The 18,741-nt window shown below is 41.7% G+C and overlaps 1 protein-coding gene across 3 annotated transcripts in view; it reads left to right on the top strand.

Annotated features, from left to right (window-relative positions):
• Window positions 1-18,741, top strand: part of anos1b (anosmin 1b) — a 55,629-nt gene that overhangs the window by 11,400 nt on the left and 25,488 nt on the right. For all 3 annotated transcript variants that reach the window (XM_085387033.1, XM_085387034.1, XM_085387032.1), the window contains exon 2: window positions 3,804-3,851. In XM_085387033.1, coding sequence (XP_085243159.1) covers window positions 3,804-3,851 — 48 coding nt within the window. The remainder of the gene's footprint in view (window positions 1-3,803; window positions 3,852-18,741) is intronic.

Below are 18,741 nucleotides of genomic sequence, written 5' to 3'. Positions count from 1 at the left end.
GTTTCATCGTCATTCAGCTGCATCTCCCTGTGCCCGGTTCTTCCTGATAAAAGGGAGTTCTTCCGCCCCACCATCAGATTGCGGAGGTTTTCTCTCTCTTACAATACGAAACGCCTCGAGGCGGCTGTTGCTGTAAATCAATTGTTGCGATCTAAATAAATTTAACTTGAGTGTAAAAGTGAACCTGTCTAAACTTCCAGGCTCACATTCAGTTTGTGTTTTCAAACAGAATCAGTCTGAGATGTTATCTTGAAAAGTTGTAATGTTGAGAGACTGAAGAAGAAGCTACTATAAGATGTGTATCCATAGCAACAGGGTTTTTGTACTGCAGACAGTATTAGCAAGCTTAGAAGTCAGCAGAGGAGGGAAGTGTTTCTCTCCGTGTCTCTATGCGGTACCATGACACCGGTTCCTTCGTTTCTGCCTCATCTGTTCTTCTCTGCATTTATTGTTCCCCACAGACTTGTTGCTAATCTATTCATTGGGGTTTACACAATTACTGTAATGTGCTACTGCTTCCGCCTTCCTTCTCTCTTCTGTGCCGTTTAAAGGCTGGTGTGCAGCAGCATTATCCCTTTAAACCTCCAGCACAGGTTACTATTAAGCCAAGGGTGTCTGCCCCGTCATTAGTCATTTAGTGATCACGGAGGTATAATGTCAGAGGTCAGGAATACCTCTTTTTTTTTTAGATACTTATAGATACTGGGAAACCTTGAAGCTTTGCTCAAGCTTAGCTCAAAATCTTCATTTCAATCTTATTCATTGTGTCTTTTTCTTGAAAGCTGACCAATTCTTCACTCCTGCCAACAGCTGGACAAGTGAGGCAGTAAGCAGCTGTAGCAGTGCACGGCGTGAGAGTATGAGAGGAATGAGGCAAACAAAATTTATGTCGAATTTGGGGCTCTAATCATTTTCACACATATACTCAATGGACGGTCTCCTTAGAAATCTGAGGTGACTTGCGGTTTGTTGGTTTTGGAGATGTAAAACAAGAATCTGGAGCTGTGTTCCCCGTCTTATAGTCAGCATTTAACTGTCTGACAGGCCTGTCTGAACACTTTATTTCAAAGTCTGTCTCAGGTTTAAGACCTTCATCACCCATGACTGATCTAGTGGCAGTAATTTCTTCACTTCCAGGCTTAGTGCTTGCACAAGTCACCCTCCATCCATCGATAACAATGTGCATCCGTTCTGAGCGTTACAAGCGAAAGCGTCAGTTCAGCATCTTCGGTACCGTGAAATCCCTTAACTCCTAATCTCTAACCTTTAACCCCAGCACTGTCACCTTAACTATAACCCCATAGCCCTCATAATACCAGAAGAACAAATGCTAACCTAAAACCCTGAAAAGGGTGTGTGTGTGTGTGTGTGTGTGTGTGTGTGTGTGTGTGTGTGTGTGTGTGTGTGTGTGTGTGTGCAAAGAGTTGAGCTGGTTCAGGCTAAATACAGCTCACTCAGGAGAGGGTTTAAGAGTTGTTAAGGGGGCTTATCCAACACACACTAGAGGCTCAGTCTTTCTCTCTGAAGGCATAGCCACATAACAACAGGCAGTTACACACAAGTATTATAATAGTTGTTTTGAAGGTGCACAAAGGCTTCATGATTTTTCTGATGATGACAAAGCATTTCAGAGGGAAGGGCCGCCTGTTGTGCCAAAACTGACTATCCTGCCAAAGGAAGCTCAAAACAGCTGGTAGAAATTGCTATTTAAAGGCATCAAAATGACTCAAAATCCTCGAATTATTGCAGAAAAGCCAAATGAAAACTTAATAGTTTGTTTTTACGCCAGTTTAAGGGCTCAAAAGGGGGTCTGTGAGTAGTTACAGCCACACTGTGAAACAGCCACACTGTGTTCATGGATAATAGTTCTCCACGTTCAATCCAAAGTACCGTATTTTCTGCACTATAAGGCGCACTTAAAATCCTTTAATTTTCTCAAAAATTGACAGTGCACCTTATAATCCGGTGCGCCTTATGTATGAATTCTGGTTGTGCTCACTGACCTCGAACCGATTTTATGAGGTACACGACACTCAAAAATCCGTCAAAAATGTTTTAGTACGACTTTGGTAAGCTACGAAGCCGCACCGCTTGATGGATTGTCGGCTACCGTAGTCAGAAGCCTGGCGGAGTAATCTATTCACTTCAATTCAATTTTATTTTTCTAGCGCCAAATCACAACAACAGTTGCCTCAAGGCGCTTTATATTGTACAGGTAGATCTTACAATAATAGATACCAAGAAAAACCCAACAATCATATGAACCCCTATGAGCAGCACTTTGATGACAGTGGGAAGGAAAAACTCCCTTTTAACAGGAAGAAACCTCTGACAGAACCAGGCTTAGGGAGGGGCGGGGCCATCTGCTGCGACCCCAATCTGGGTCCAAAACTCCGTCTACTTCAGGTTCCAAAGTCAAATGATCACTGCAGCATCACTGAGAGTTAAAAACTGTCTAAATTCTTTCATCTTTAATAAAATGATCAGCGTTGCTGCTTTACCAGGTGTAACAATTAAGTTTAACATCCAGGCATCCATGAAAACAGAATTTAACGGAGTTAGAAGTTAGCAGGAAGTTAGCTCGCTAGCTTCCACCTAAACATGATATAGCATGTTCTGACTGAGAGATTTCTGAAAAATTCAAACGTACAGCTCTGCTATCACTTCCAACATAAATGAAGACAGGAAACTAAACAGCAGTGACGTTTGTAGGGTTACTGAAGTTGGGCTAGCTGGTATATAATGATGTGCTAAGTGATCGCTAGCGACACAGCTATGTTAGCATAACATAAACACAATGAAGCTGGAGGATGAACGCTAACTTTTTTCCATTCAATAAAAGTTAACATGAGGGTTCCCGATGGTTAGGGACAAATGCAATCGCATGGCAGGATGTTGTAAATGGACCAAACTTCAGTCAGGAGAACAACTGAGATAATCCATCCAGAACACGAGGTTAGTCATTAATATACTGCAACAACACAGGAATAGAGCAGCTGCAAGAGAATTCAACATTAATGAATCGATAGTACAGAAGTGGAGGAGCAAGAAGAATGAGCTGAGTAAGTTTAACTGGTCTGACTGTTCTGCTTAATGTGTCTTATAATCCGGTGTGCCTTATGTACGAAAACAGACCCGTTCATCGACAGTGCGCATTAAAATAAGGTATGATGGAAGACTGGCAGCCCGCCCAGTGTGTACGTAGCCTCTCGCCCATTCTTATGAATTTATAGAAGTGTCATTGCATGAATGATACAAAATAAATAGATTCATTAGTTCTGTATAGTTGTTGTCTAGACGGTGCACAGAGTCAAATAAGGGAAAACTCTGTGTGATAAGGGTGGGTTGGTTTGGTTGATCTTTATTTTTGTCCGTGTGGTCATGACATGTCGGATACCGCTGTCATATTGGTTACAGCAGCCGTGTTTACCGGTGGTCTTGACTCACTCAGCAATGAAGAGTGCAACACTCACACTTACAGATGCACACATAACCATACATCTCGCTGAGTGACGTTGTCCCTGTCTGGTTCTGCAGCCGCAAACCTAGAATGTTTAGTCATTTTTCACCCAGAGGATAATTACCTAAATAAGAGAAAGGTGGAGTGTGTGTCTGTTCGCATGGCTGGTTATGTAATTTTGTCAGTGACCTTTTAAGCAACAATATTTTGCTTTCTGTCTCCTTGTGCGTTATGCAGTAGTCACACATAAAGGGATTGAATGTGGGGAAGGAAACACGTCACAATTTATTTTTCTCTGTCTGTGTTTGTTCTAATCCTTCCTCATCCTCTCTGTTCTTTTCAGAGTGACCAAGTCCTGGTTTGGTGTGAAAACCACAGACGCTGTGCTCAGGTAAATACTACACACACTCACAAGCTTGGGCTATGACATCATACCAATTTGTTAATTTGGTCCAAGACTTACCAGGAACATTAAACATATAACCAACCCCTCATTGTCCCGTTACCTCAAACATCAAGAAACAGTCCTAACCCCTAAACAAAATAGGAGCGAATGCCCGGGTTCGTCTTCTTTTAGCAGCATACCCTGCGCAGTGCCCAAAGCTATAGCCTGCCAAAAACACCTTCCTTGAAAATTACCTACACATTGTGTTGACACAGACCAAATCATCTACAATGGAGCACAACTGATTCCTCAGCAGATCTTATCTATCTGCCTGTTTTTTGAGCGGTATCTGCCTTTATAATGGTCGATAAAGTATTCTGATTCTGATTCTGATTCTGATTGAAATGAAAATTAAAAAGTAAAGAAGAGACAGGAGAAACATCCTTCAACCCTGTTATCAGTGTTGATGTTGCATAGTTTGTCCACCAGAGGGCAGTCTGCACGTATCTGTTCACAACTTGTGTTTAAAACATCGCAAACACAAAAACCAGCTAATCCGAGCCGAGTCGGGCAGCGTGGAAATGAGTAAATGAATAACTTCACATAACAAATGTTAATGGAGGGCTGTTTATGTTTTGCGTATCAGAAAGAAAAAAATGATTGAATATAATATATCTTTTCTAAATATCAGCCGTAGAAATCCTGTATCAGTCGGATTCTGTTAATCAGAAGGTAATAGTAAAGTTTATCTAACTTTCTCAAAGTGGGACTGCAGTAGCTAGTTGCTGTAGCTAGCTGCTGTAACAACTAGCTACAGCAACTAGCTAGTGCTAGTTGCCACTAGCCACTGCTAATAGCAACAGTTTAGTTACAGTTGTCTTGTGATAGCATAAAAGTACAAATGCAAATGATGGCGTTTATTAAGGTCTATGGAGATTCTGCAGGGCCGTAAATCAACTTCACCTGCATAAAACTCTGGCTCCAGAGTTAGCAGTGAGGACCAGTTAATTGAAAAAAGTAATTAATTACTGATTACTGATTACTTCTCCATTAAGTAATCCCATTACTCTACTGATTACTTATTTTCAAAAGTAATTAGTTACTTATTAGTGATTACTTCCCCAAGAAAGTAATCCTGTTACTTTATTGATTGCTTATTTTCAAAAGTAATTTTGTTACTTTTTAAAAACATGCTACCCAAACTGAACACGTAATAAAGCAACAGACCTTTCAGCCCAATTGTAATTTTTTTCTCCATAATCCATTATATAAAACTGAATCATATGAAAAAGTCTCTTTTTAAAACTTGTTTTATTAATTTTAATCTTTTAACTTTATATATCAAGCAGAAATTAAATTATATGCAACAGTCTTTGACTTGAAGAAATGTGTTTAACATTTAAACCTATTTTCTGCATATTCCAGCATCTAAAATAAAATAATTTTTTGTGTTTACACTCACTCTTTCAAATAGATGCAAGTAAAACACAGCAACATGTCAGTGAATGTCACATTCCTGTGGCAGCGTGCTCGCTGCTCGCTCAGAGCTGAAGTTTAATTTTTTGCTGTACAAAGACGTTTTCTTCCCACGCAGAGTGTGCAGTGGACACTAATGCTTTTGTCGCTTTTTACAGAATCAAACTCAAAGTATTCTGAGTACTTCCAAGCTTTAAACGCTGCACGGTCGTACTCTCTCCATCACTCCATATTATCCACTGTTGATCTGCACACGTCTGTTGCTGCCACGAACGTCGTACACTCTCAAAATCAAAATCACACTTTAGTAGCGCAGTAACGTTGCATGCTTATAGGAAAGTAACAGTAATCTAATTACTTTTTTTTGCAATGCTAATCCCTTACTTTACTCCTTACCTGAAAAAAGTACTGCGTTGCTGCCCGTCTCTGGTGAGGACCGCAGAGTCAAACCAAAGACAAAAATGTAAAAAAGATCAGAGGAAGTGAGATCTTTGCACTAGTTGTACTAAATGCGTTTGGCACAGATTTGCCTCCTGTCACATGATTAAAGCAGCCTTTTAAAATCAACACATGCATGCTTGTGGCTGTGTTACTGAATATCGTTTTTCAGCATATTATCTCGGTTTGATTAGCTGGCACATTTAAAACATTGAAAGCGTCAATTGAAAATGAGCAGAAAAATATGCACACGTGTTTTTTGTCCTCGGTGTGTACAAGAGCATACTGTAAACTATCCTGAGTCTGTAGCAACAAACTTGATTGTGCAACTGCACGTTAGAAGGCCAAGTGCCTCATAGTGGCCCACCTCAAAATGAAAAGGAACTTGGTGAGAGTGTCCCTATCCATTCACTCTCCTGTGGAGTCTTTAAGCCTCCACATTGCTTTCGTAATAGCACAGGTTGTGTTTTCATTTCAAATAATGTTCTCCTCTGTATCCCATTATCCATCCTCCATGGAGCAAAAATTAACGTGCTTATTCACTTTACACTGTCAGTAGGCTCAGGGTCTGTGTGTGTGTGTGTGTGTGTGTGTGTGTGTGTGTGTGTGTGTGTGTGTGTGTGTGTGTGTGTGTGTGTGTGTGCAAACATGCACGTGTGGTAATTCATTGTTTGGTTCAGGAAGCGTTTCCGTGCCCGGTATTTTTAGCTGCCAGTCTGTCCGCTCTACAGCAGTGTTTCCCATCGTAGTCTTATAGCAGGCCAACACACAAGACTGAAACTAGTTCTCCACGGTTTGGATGTTAATAATCATGTTTTAAATGTGTAAATACTAAATGCTAAAAACCTAAATCCAGGGAAATGCACAGCACTGTGCAAAAGTCCTGAGCAACCAGCCAGCAGCAGCCAGACTTCTCCAGGTTTTCTGAGATCTTTCAAAGTTCTTCTTTGAACTTTGGCTGCTTTATTGTTCATTTTCAGTGGAGTGGTTTTGTTTGTTTCGTCCGTGAATCATTCAAGCATGTTGTTTAAGTATGTTGTTACTAGCAGTTTATCACAAAACACATAATTTGTAATTTATTTTGTTGAAACTATGAAAAATACCAAAATATAACGCAAAAAGCAAAAAGATTCCTTAAGAGCCAAAACCTGACATATCTCAGCACAGTGTGTCAAATAATAGTGCAGAGTGTCCTTAAAGAAATTTAGGAAACTGGACAAGTGGAGGACAAAAGAATAAGTGGGAGGCCTGAAAACTTTATCTAAAGCTGAAAGTCATGTCCTTAAGAAATAGGAAAGAATCCAGCAAAGACCTGACACCGAACCTGAGAGATGCATCTGGAACTTCAGTTGATCTATCTGCAATTCGCCAAAACCTCATCAGAAATGGTCTCAGTGGAAGGGTGGCTGTCAAGAAGCCATTCTTAAGGAAGTGAAACAGGGGGAAAAGGCTGCAGTATGCCAAATTACACAAGAACTGGACTAAAACTCAGTGGCAGCAGTGGATATGGAGCGATGAATCCAAATTTGAAGGAGGAGGTGTGGAGAGAGGTAGAACAGCCAGTGTCTACAGCCTTTAGTGAAACATGGGGGAGGCTCTGTCACGATTTGGGGCATTTTTCAGCCGGTGGTGTTGGTGATCTTCTCGAAATTTAGGGGAAATGTGAATGCAGGAACGTATTGTTGGATTTTGATGCACCGTGCAAAACCATCTGGACAGTTTCTTTGACAGTGGTCACTGCAGTAAAGAGAAACGTTTGTGCAGTGCTCTCTTAGAAAAGTGTACTATAAGGACGGTACAAAGATAATGATTCTTTGCTATAAGTAACAAAACATGAAAAATGTCCTTCAAATAACCTTCCATCACGACCTTTTACTCACTGACCGTAACTCACTCTCGACTTCTCGAAAGACTAACTTTTTATTGATGCGTTTTCTGAACTCCTCGTTCGAGTTCAGACAAATCGAAAAGCCTCAACCCAGCTGGAAGCACACCTGAGCAGTATTTCACTTCTTACGACATTTCCAAGCTTTGCTACAAATTCACAAGACAGTTGGATAATGGAAAAGGTACAAACAGGCACAGCGAGAGGCCTTTTCTGTATAGCGTGTATTTCAGTCGAGTGTGTATGCGTTTGTAATGGGGTCAGTGGGGGTTAGTGTCAACAGCAGCCAAGAGCCCCCACTGAAAGCTCAACCACCAGACCGTTGCAGGGGATACCACGCTGAGCGAAACATCAACTTTCAACTACACTTACCCCCGCCGTCACCTCAAACAAAAAAACACAAACAGATATTGTTCCTTTGACCTGCCCACACTAATCCCTTCCTTTGTCTCGACTTCTCCAGTTCTTCCCAGTTTGCTGCTTCTACAAAGAAACATCCTATCGTTTCAGAAAATATGAAACAGAAGTTTAAAGCCACGTCTTTGTGTTTTGCTGTTGTACACGTGTGAATACCGGCACGGCATTGCGCTGTAATCGAGGTCCGGCGGCAGTCTCTCAAACTGGCCGGCGGAGGTCGACGCAGTTTTCCTCTCAGACAGCGTGATACTGCACAGACGTGCACCGTGTCTCTTCTTGCTTGTTTGAATTGCAAAGTTATTAATTCTTACTGTTTTACAGCCTGTTGAAAGTGGATACAGCCCAATTTGTAAAAGTCACCGCAGTAGGCCAAGCAAAATAAATTAGAGCAGAAAAGCACATATCCTAGTCCTCTGCCGTAATTGCCAAGATTAATCAAAATAACGAATTGCATAGCGAAAGAAGTCCAGCAGTGTTTAATGCACTCAAGGTGTGCGTATTTGCTAACTGGATGTTTGAGAGATGTTCAGACTTTGCTGCTTTTTATTGATTATGCACCCGGGGAGCGTTGCACGCTGCACAGTTTACGTCTTGTTGCTTCACAGGTTTTTGCTAAAAATGAAGAGAACTCTAGTCTGCTCTATTCTGGTTTGATGTTTAACCCCTGATCATGATAACGGGTTACTGTGAGATACAGAAAGACAGATAAGGATCGCTGAGAGTGATTTGGTCACACCAGAGACTCCAGTCGCTGTAATGTGAGACGGTCTCTATTATTGTTCTCGCTGAAACGTCTCAGCAACATTCAATATATCCACATGACTCTGGGGATAATCTGACTTCTCCTCAGAAAAGGTTGCAACAATGCAGTACTGTTTATTTTTAATAACGTACGTTCAGGATACATATATATATCTATATCTACACACATACTGAAAAATCACAGTGAGCCCGACAAAGTCCTTTCCTCTAAAAAAGAGCAGAAACATATAAAAATGGTTTCTTTCACTTTACAAGTATGTAGGTTTCAAAATCTCAGCAGGTATTTGCTGTCAACTTGACTGTGGCGTTTATGACACATCACGAAGGCGATAAAACATACTCATGAGCACGTGCAGTATGTGTCTTGATGCATGCTCAGTCATCCAGGTAAGTAAATCCCAAAACGTTGATTCTCCGGTGTTGCTTCAACAGCTGCTCTTGTAGAAGTAAGCAGCTACCAGACATGTGAGGTTTTGTCTTAGTTGAGTGCTGCAGTTACTGCTCGTACAGTTAGCTTTTGTGGGCAGAAGTAAATTCTCAATGCATCCACACAGACACAACCTTCTTAATTGAAAGCTGCAGTTAAATGAAACCTGATCTTAAAAGCCAGCATCATGTGTGCCTTCAGAAACTGCTTTTTGTCCAAAGACACGCATGAATTGATGATCCCAAATTGGCTGTAGGTCTTAGTGTGGGAGCGAACGATCGTCTGTGTCTCTGTGATGTCCCTGGGATAGGCTGGTGACCTGTTCACAGTGCACCCTGCCCCCTGGGATGGAGCGCGGCTCCCCCACGACCCTAAGTTGGATAAGTAGTGAAGAAAACAGACAGATGGACACTGTTAGGATTTGTACTCTGCGCTGGATAAACTATGTGATGTTACACTGATCTGAAATGTTCTTATTAACCAAAAGCAGTTATAGCCAAAATATAAGCTGACATTAGCTGATATTGTAAAACCGAATCGGTCACGTTTCTATATTCAGCTGCGGTCTAGATCATTTCACTCTGAGAGAAAAAAGAATGAGAAACTCAGAAGGGAGGAAGTAGCAGGGAGTCCACTGGTCGTTAGCCGTTGATCTGTTGAAGGAAAAACATGCCTCTGAATGTCTGATTTCAGGCGCTTTCTCTCGGGAACTACATTTTCTTGTGCTTATAAACCCAATTTTAGGGTTATTAGGTAGGCAAATCTAACAACAATGACTCAGTCTTAACCTTCGACGTTCGACCGGAGGATCTCATAAAGCCTTTTGGCAGTGTAGCATGCTCAGTAACTTTTGATGGAGACTTTTATGGAACAATTTGGGACTAATGTTTGTCTCCCTTCAGCTGCTTTTTCACTCCCTAATGCAAAGCTGAGCAAAGATGGACTTACTGACATTCAGCATATGTAACACAGTCTGTCTGCTCACGCAGCATACTCCCATCCATAGGAGTGGGTGCTTGTCTTTTTCACAGTACTCTATATTTCTCAGAAGTTGTAGCTCCGGTGAGCTGAGGCCTTTTTACACAACAAACACAAAGGAATAAAAAAATGTGATGAAACAAGATCACAGGTAAAGGAATGCACCTCAGTAGAGCTTCATATATATCTGTGTGTTGCATACGTCTCTCTGTCGGAGACAAACACCAACCAGGCGGATGCTGCCATAACACACATGGTTTGTGTCACACCGTCAGTGCGCTCTCTTTCATGGGAGCTCACAAAAACTAAACTACAGCCCTCACTCAATTCCTCTATCTTTCTATTTCCTGCTTTTATCTCTCACTTCTCACACACACACACACACACACACACACACACACACACACACACACACACACACACACACACACACACACACACACACACACACACACACACACAAAAATGTTGGGTATTCATATCTTGTCTAGCCCCTTACCCCCAAATGAAACCCTGTCACTAAAACCACATTTTGAGTCTCAAAAATGCCTTCAAACTCGTTGGGACCAGGATTTTGGTCCCCATAAGTATAGTAAGCTTCCAATTTTTGGGCCCCACAAAGATATGAGTACACACTCACACACATACACATACATATTGCAGATGTAGTAATGTGTACCAGGTGTTTAAGACAGTAGGATGTCTAACAATAAACAGATCTGGTGAGGAACAAAGGAGCTCATTTATATTGTGATCATCCCATCATTCTTCCCATCTAATTTATTGCTCTGAATTTACATGACTTTACTGCAGTAGGTCTATCTATCTATCTATCTTATCTATCTTATCTATCTTATCTATCTTATCTATCTATCTATCTATCTATCTATCTATCTATCTATCTATCTATCTATCTATCTATCTATCTATCTATCTATCTATCTATCTATCTATCTATCTATCTATCTATCTATCATAAATTATAAGAGCTGTGGCAGATTTACATTTTTGTACTTGTTCCGTACTCCAGCATCTCCTGGTGTTTCCTAAAGCAATTCTCCAGGTCAGGTGGGATTTGTAGAGACTCCAGTACATTGCAGAGCATTCGTGAAAAATTGTAGACACATTGCAGAATTCACATTCGCTCCATTAACTGCCATGTACCCACAGATTTGAGTAAGAGCTATCAGTCTGTCGCTGTCCGGACCAGATGAGGTGCCCTTCCCTTCCATCACGTCCTTTAAGTTTCATATTCTCCCCCCTGCAACCCGGAGACTTCCAGAGAACACTGCAGGATGGGTTATACATGTCATGGGAATCATGCCACCGAATTGCTAGCTGGCATCATATCTGGAGCCTTTCTGTGTGAAGTTTGCACCTTCTCCATGTCCAAAGACACAAGTTAATGCATGCATGTTAGATTGACTGGCAAATCCAAACGGGCTGTGTGAACATAAACGGTCGTCCTCTCTGTGTTAGCTCTACCTGTCTGAGGACTATGGTAAAGGGTTCACTTATCAAATAGTTGACTCCACGGTCCAGTCTGCAGGACTCTTCCTTTCTCCTCCTTAGAGTTTAGAGGAGATCCTTCTGTCTTGCTTACTTTGGAAGTGCAACAGCTGCAAACAACAGCTTATATAAGCCTCCATGTCCTTTCCTGGCAACATTTTGATATTCAGCTCTTTTCCACTTTTCCCACAGTCATTTCCAATCACTCATCCTGGCTGTGCCAACACGTCAAATAGCTGTCAAGTCGAGAGTTGCTGGTTGGTACATATATAACATGTACTTGGCTAAAAGAGTTAACTCTATCAAGCTGTCAAATTAAATAGTTTAACCACCACCAGGCAGCAAACACGTGAGTGTTATTGTCCATACTTTATTTGTTAGTCCAGCATCTGTTCATTGGGAAAAAGCAAAGAGAGGGTTAGGGAATGGGAAAAGGGAGGAAGTTCTGGTAGTATTCAGTCAGAGGTCCTTTGTGGGCACATGTGCTTCGAGAGGTGAAGAAGTTAAACACTAAACTAACTACAAGCATTCGTCTTTTTTCGCTCCTATGCTTCATACCAGTCTCTTCCCGTTTCTCTATCATCTTTCTTGCAGCCCTTTCCCTCCTCCCACAAGCTGCCGTCTTAAGTTAGCTCTCATTGTTTTGCATGTTTTTCCAAAAGTCTGGAAAAAGTCTAACATGCTTTTCAATGGGATTTTTGGAATTTGTTCCACTGCTTTTCACTCAAATGCCACAAAGCCCGTAGTGTGTGTGCACATGTGTGCATGCACGTGTCAGTATTTAGATAATAAAGAAAGAATCCTCCTGTCTTCTGAAGTGATTTGCAGACTTTCATTTGACAATACACCTTTAACCTGATGACAGACAAGTTATTATGTGTCTTAGCAAGGTTTGTCATTAAGAGGGCCGAGTCTAGCACAGGTAAGCTTTGCTGGAAATCAGCTTGGTTACTTTCAGGTGAAAACTTCAAGAGGGTGCTATTTTTTACCTGGAAAAAAGCCTTCAAGTTCCTGAAATAGCTGATGATTGAAGGTGATACAAACTGATGGCGCTTTAATGTCTTTAACAGGATAAAGATACAAAGCACTCTCTCTCTCTTGCACTGGGGATTCAGTATAGCTCCGTTAAACACATTTACATATTTATTTATAAATTATAGAGTTCATATCAACTTTAATTTAAAACTGTGTAAACGGTCAACTAAATCACCCAAATTCTATTCACACTGTAAAGCAATATGAACAATCAAATGAGGGCATCCAGTTTTGCGTTGGGATGAGTCTTGCTGCTGTGGTTTCGGGTCCACGTGTCCCATTAGAAGTCTAGAGTGATAAAACATTTCTAATGATGGATGTGGCGTCCTCCAGGATAACAGTTCCCCCATCCACAGGACGCGAAGACTCACCGAGTGGTTTGGTGAATATGAATATGGTGTGACTCATACACTGTGGACTCTGAACCCAGCTGAAAGCCTATGAGAAGCTGTGGAAGATTTAAGATGGTGCTCTCCACCTCCATCAACTGAAAAGCAAATGAAGGAAATATTTGGGGAGAACGGTGCAGAAGGAGAGTCAACGCCAGGTTGCACTGAATCACTTTGTGTTGTTTTTTCCTTGAGTTAGTCACCTGTGTCTTTGTACCACAGGTTACAGCGAGCTAAATAAACTCTGAAGAGCCGATGACAGGATGAGCACATAAATAAGCAGCAGCAGTTTTCCACGTTGCCTCCCCTGCACTAGTGCCTGTGTGCAGAGTGAGCACATCTGGTGGCTGTCTTTCTTTTCTCTGTCACTCTCGCCCTCCTTTTTTTTTCTGGACCTGCTTCACTGTTTGTCTTTCATCTCCACTCTCCTTTTCAACTGACACTCACTTCTCCCCCTCCTCCGAAACCACATCTCTCCCATTTCCTCTCCACCCTCTTGCCGAGTGCGGCTGTCATCCCTCTATTGTGGCAGGTGAGGCCGTAAAACAGCGGGCGAGACCGGAGGAGGGCTGAGAGACGAGGTGTATGCGTGTGTGATTAATTATTACAGAGATATGTGAAGAGCTCCTCTGCAAACTATGCGCACACATGGACACCTAGACAGTCATTAATCTTGGCTTTGTTACAGCGTGTTGCTGTGTTAAACAGTAACATCGCTGACCTCTGACCTGAGCTGCGTCTGCTGCGTTCTCTCTCTCACACGTAACTCATCATGTGGCCTTCAAGTCCTACAGTGTCCCTTTGCCTTCCAGCTCCTCTTATACAAATACAGTGGATGCATGTTTCAGTGATTTATTACATTTAAGGAATATTTGAGTGTGTAAGGTGTGTAGCTCCTTCATGCCACACGTTTCCAGCTTCGGTCCATTAGTCTCTGAGTCCTGTGCCTGGTTTTCATACATGGATTTAATTGTGGGATTTTTTTAGCTTCGGATCTTCGTTGTGGATCTTATGTCATGGATTTGAGTCTTGATTTATCTTTCGTGTTGCAGATCTTCTAGTAATGTGTTTTGGTTCAAGTCTTTTTTTTACTTTTCACTCCTTCTTTGCACTTTTAGCTTCCTCTTGTTTTTCTGTTAGTACCGATTTTATTGTCCCTGTTGTCATGTCTGATGTGATGCTTCTTATCTCTGTGTTTCATGTTCATTTCATATCCTGTGTCAATTTTACTTCCTGTCTCCCTGGTTGGTCTCACCTGTATGGAAGCCCGTTTCTGCCACAAAAAACAAAAAAAGTATCCTTAACTCGACATTTTGAGTTATTTTCTTGAAATTTCAACTTGTTAGCTCGAAATTTTGAGAAAAGTAACTCGAAATTTCGAGTTAGCTCTGCCAATCAGTAATCTACGTGAATGAGGTCATTGTCTTGTTACCTGGAAGGATATGGCGGAGAGGAACGAGCACTCAAAACCGGATCGCAACAAATTGGCGCTTTTGAGAGTACGTTTGCTGTGATTCAGCTAATAACACAAGGATTTCATCATTTGTGAAGCCACACTGAAAATACTGAAAATACAATTTGTACATTCATGACTGGCTGTAAAACTGGTAGCTTAGCTGTAGCATTTGTAGCTGATGGCTTCAGCTTCCGGGTAACAAGGAAATGACGTCATTCATGTAGATTACCGATTGGCAGCGCTAACTTGAAACTTTGAGTTACTTTTCTCAAAACTTCGAGTTATGGATACTTTTTTTGTGACAGAAACGAGCTTCCATACACCTGTGTTAATCACTTTCACCTGCATTCTATGCGTCATCCTCCCATCAGCCCCCTGTGTATTTGTGTGTGTGTGTGTGTATTTAGATGGATAGGTAGACAGATAGTTGGTCCTGGCTTGTCTGTCTGTCTCTTGGACTTAGTTAACCTTTTAACTCCTGCGTTAGCCTCAATACATTGGCTCGCTTAAGTAAGTCTTCTTCCTGCGCCCTGCATTTGAGCCCTAATCCCTCCACACAGTGTGGCAGTCTGTGTGTATCTAAGCTACACTATATGGACAAAAGCACTGGGCCACCTGCACATTACACTTACAGGAGCTGGTCAGCCATTAAACTCCAGAGGCACACTTTTTGTGTTGGCTTTAATCCCACAGGACATTTGATCAGTGCAGTCACTGAGTATGCAAAGGGTTTGCTGCTTTTATGCACCGTGTACCTCCCGGTTTATACATCCATCTCACAAGCAGCAGACTACCGGTTCAGTCCTGAGAGGAGACACAGTTTGGGTTTCATCAGTAAACATCTGCCAAATCAAACACGCAGAGCTACCAGCTGTGTGATTGTGCTTCCTAAACGCTCGCAATAAAATCACTTGAACTAAACATTAAATATCTAGGAGGGAAGAAATTTCATGCATCTTATTATTTGGGGATCTTTTTAAAGTGACCCATTCCTTCACAAATGTTAGGCAGAGTGCCTGGGTAGCTGGTTGATTTTACACACCTGTGTGACTGAAAACATCGGAATTCAACAAGTGGAAGAGACTGTTTAATAGTACAGAACAATATCAATAACAGCCAGTTTAAAATCACCAATTAACCTGAACCCATAAACCACATGTCTCTGGGCCGTGGGTGTAAACTGGAGTACCCAGAGAGAGTATAACTCCACAGAGAAAGGCCACAGCCAGCTGGTGGACTCAAACCTGGAACTTTCTTGTGCTAACGTTGTGCCACCGTGCTGTTATCTATAACACTGGAAAAAAATGTTAGAATATGATAAAAGACATGGGTTGGAGTATTTAAGACGGCCCTAAAAACCATCTGTTGAGCTCTGCACTTTCACCACTGCAGATCCACATCAGCAGCATCTTTGCCAGCAACATCTGCCACCATGGTGGATAACATGGAGCCCAGTGTGAGTGTCATGGACATGTGCTTAGCTCCATGGTTTTCGGTTCCTAAGCCCGAGTTCTTATTGCCTTTTTGACTAGTGAACAACAACTGCGGTTAACATCCCAAACTCTGTTTTGCAGGCATGCCCAACATGCTTTCAAATGATATATAGCTCTACTGGAGTAGCAAGTTATCCTGCTATGATTATTTTACTGGCTGCACTCTTGCTACATTTGTGTTCTCAGTTTTGTGGCAGATGTGCATGGCACAACATTACATGTAGGATTTAACTGTGTATTTATTCACGAGCGGTCACGACAGCAGGTAGCTCTGCGTGTTTGATTTGGCAGACGCCTTCCTGATGCAACCCCAAATTGATTTCTTCTCCTGGGACCAAACTGGAAGGTCTTGCTGGTAAAATGAATGTGTAAACCACTACAGTATAGAGCCGCTGTGCTCCAGACCGAATCAACCTTCTACACTCGACTACAGTGATATTTATTGCAGGAGAAGAGGATAAGTTGGAGGATGAACGAGAGGGGAGAGGAATAATGGCACAGAGATTGGAGCAGAGGTCATGTGGGAGAAAAAAAGAGCGATAATGTGAAGACAATGGATGGAAAGAACAAAAGAACAGAAAGGATTATAAAATAAGTGGCTTAGAAAGGGAGAGAAAAACAGGAGCGAGTAATAAATGGGAGAAGGGGAATGAAAAATTTGATATTTCTGTTACTGATCAGCGGCAGCAAGGTGGGCTGGGTTTGGAAGTGGTGCTGGAGTGTGTGTGTGTGTGTGTGTGTGTGTGTGTGTGTGTGTGTGTGTGTGTGTGTGTGTGTGTGTGTGTGTTTGGGGAGATTTTGACAACCATAAGCTCAGAGCAGCACGTGGTTGAGTGAAGAGACCCCTGGGAGCTCTGTGAAGAAACACATCAAACTTAAGGATCTAGTTACATTTGTGTGTGTGTGTGTGTGTGTGTGTGTGTGTGTGTGTGTGTGTGTGTGTGTTATTTTAGTGTCTCCTCACCCTTTCTGGAGTACATCATTAACTAGCAAAGGAGAAAAATCACAGATGAAATAACTAATGAGTAATTCTTCTTGCCTTAGATTTTCTTTGCAGACAAAAGCTTCGAGGTGGCTGCTGAGGTTTGAGGTTTGCTTCTTCGAATAATGACTGAAGTGTTCGAACACGTTTTAGTGTAAAGAGAACCGACCATCACATCACAATTCAGTGAGCTGTTCTGAATGCAAACCCAAACAGAACAAGTAGAAAAAATGAGATTTTTGCCACAGTGTTGATAAATTGAGAGGTCGGTCTGTGTAACATGTTTCCTCCCATTCCAAGATCTCAGGTCAAAACAACTGCATCTCTTGATTCCCCATGTAAAACCACACAGAGGTGACAGATAGACAAATTGTGTGCATCAACTCACAACCAACTCTCTTAAAAGAGCAATTTATCACATTTATTCGCTCCCCATAAAAGCACGTCGCAGCTTCCGTACACAGACTCCCTCTGCCTGCGCGAAGCCGTCAGCCATTTACATTTACTCGTGTTAGTCGAGTGAAGAAAATCCAATATTTCAGCGAAAGAAGAAAAAAAAAGGCCGAATGTTGCAGGGTTACAAATTTTATAATAATTACAATAATTTACAAAAATGAAAATATTAACATAACTTAGCTGAAGGCTGAAACTGGCGGTTATCTTTTTTAATTAGTCACTTTACCTGATTATTAGCCAGTTAATGAAAACTCCAATTGTTGACTAATTGTCGTTGCATCCCTGATCAGTATTCTTCTGTGATATGTGACATTAGCAGGAAGAGGTTAATGACTTAAAGACAGGAAACCAATGCACACATGTGCTCACTGACTCATATGAAGCATTTGAGCTCCAGGTTTTGTAACGCTGCAGATATGATTAATAAAAGGAGATTTTGAAGATCCAACCATCAAGTCGAAGCTTCGAATTTGTTCTTTCTTAAATTGACACTTTCGTCTTTTTTTTTCACATCCACGAGCATCACTCGACAGATGAGTCAAGTTAAAAATAAACCCAGTCTAGACGAGCTTTGTACAGAAGACATTTTCATCCAGGGGTAGCCATTAATTTGTGCAAAGATAAACTTCTGATGCCATTTCATTAATTCTGTTTCTCCTTCTGGAATCAGTGAGTTGGAATAAACCGGAGGAGTGATTGAAGCCAGGCACGCCGGGGAGTTGAAGGAGACAGACAGACAGAGAGAAAAGAGAGACTGAGGGGGGGTGAGGGTGAAACCGCAGTTTTTATACGTTGTCTGGTTTTAATTTGGTAAGAGCCATCATTCACCAGTTCACTGAGGTGGCAAACCAGATGAGTGCGTGCTTCTGGAGCGTGTGTTTCTTTTAAGTCATGGACACTGAGATCTGCTTCTACAAATCTTAAAACCATCTGACACTTTGTTATTTATTATTTGTCTTGCTAATATTTCTTTAGTCCTCAGCCATTTTCAAGGAATAGCTTGGGAAATGTGCTCATTCTCCTCTGACGTAGAGGAGAGGTTACACTCTAGCAGGTCAGGCTGGATGTGCAGGGAGGCTGGAAACAGCTAGCATGGTGTAGGTAATGAAGTGAGATTGCCAACACGTCTAATGCTCATTAACCATCTCTCAGTGAGTTTGAGCAACAATTTGCTGCTCTGTGAGTCGTTCTGG

This window comes from Rhamphochromis longiceps, linkage group LG17, assembly GCF_057381845.1.
Source record: "Rhamphochromis longiceps isolate RC_006_pf linkage group LG17, R_longiceps_female_GT1.1, whole genome shotgun sequence".
NCBI classification, from domain to species: domain Eukaryota; kingdom Metazoa; phylum Chordata; class Actinopteri; order Cichliformes; family Cichlidae; genus Rhamphochromis; species Rhamphochromis longiceps.
Note: the sequence above shows the minus strand (reverse complement) of the source record. Positions and strands in the feature narration are given on the sequence as shown.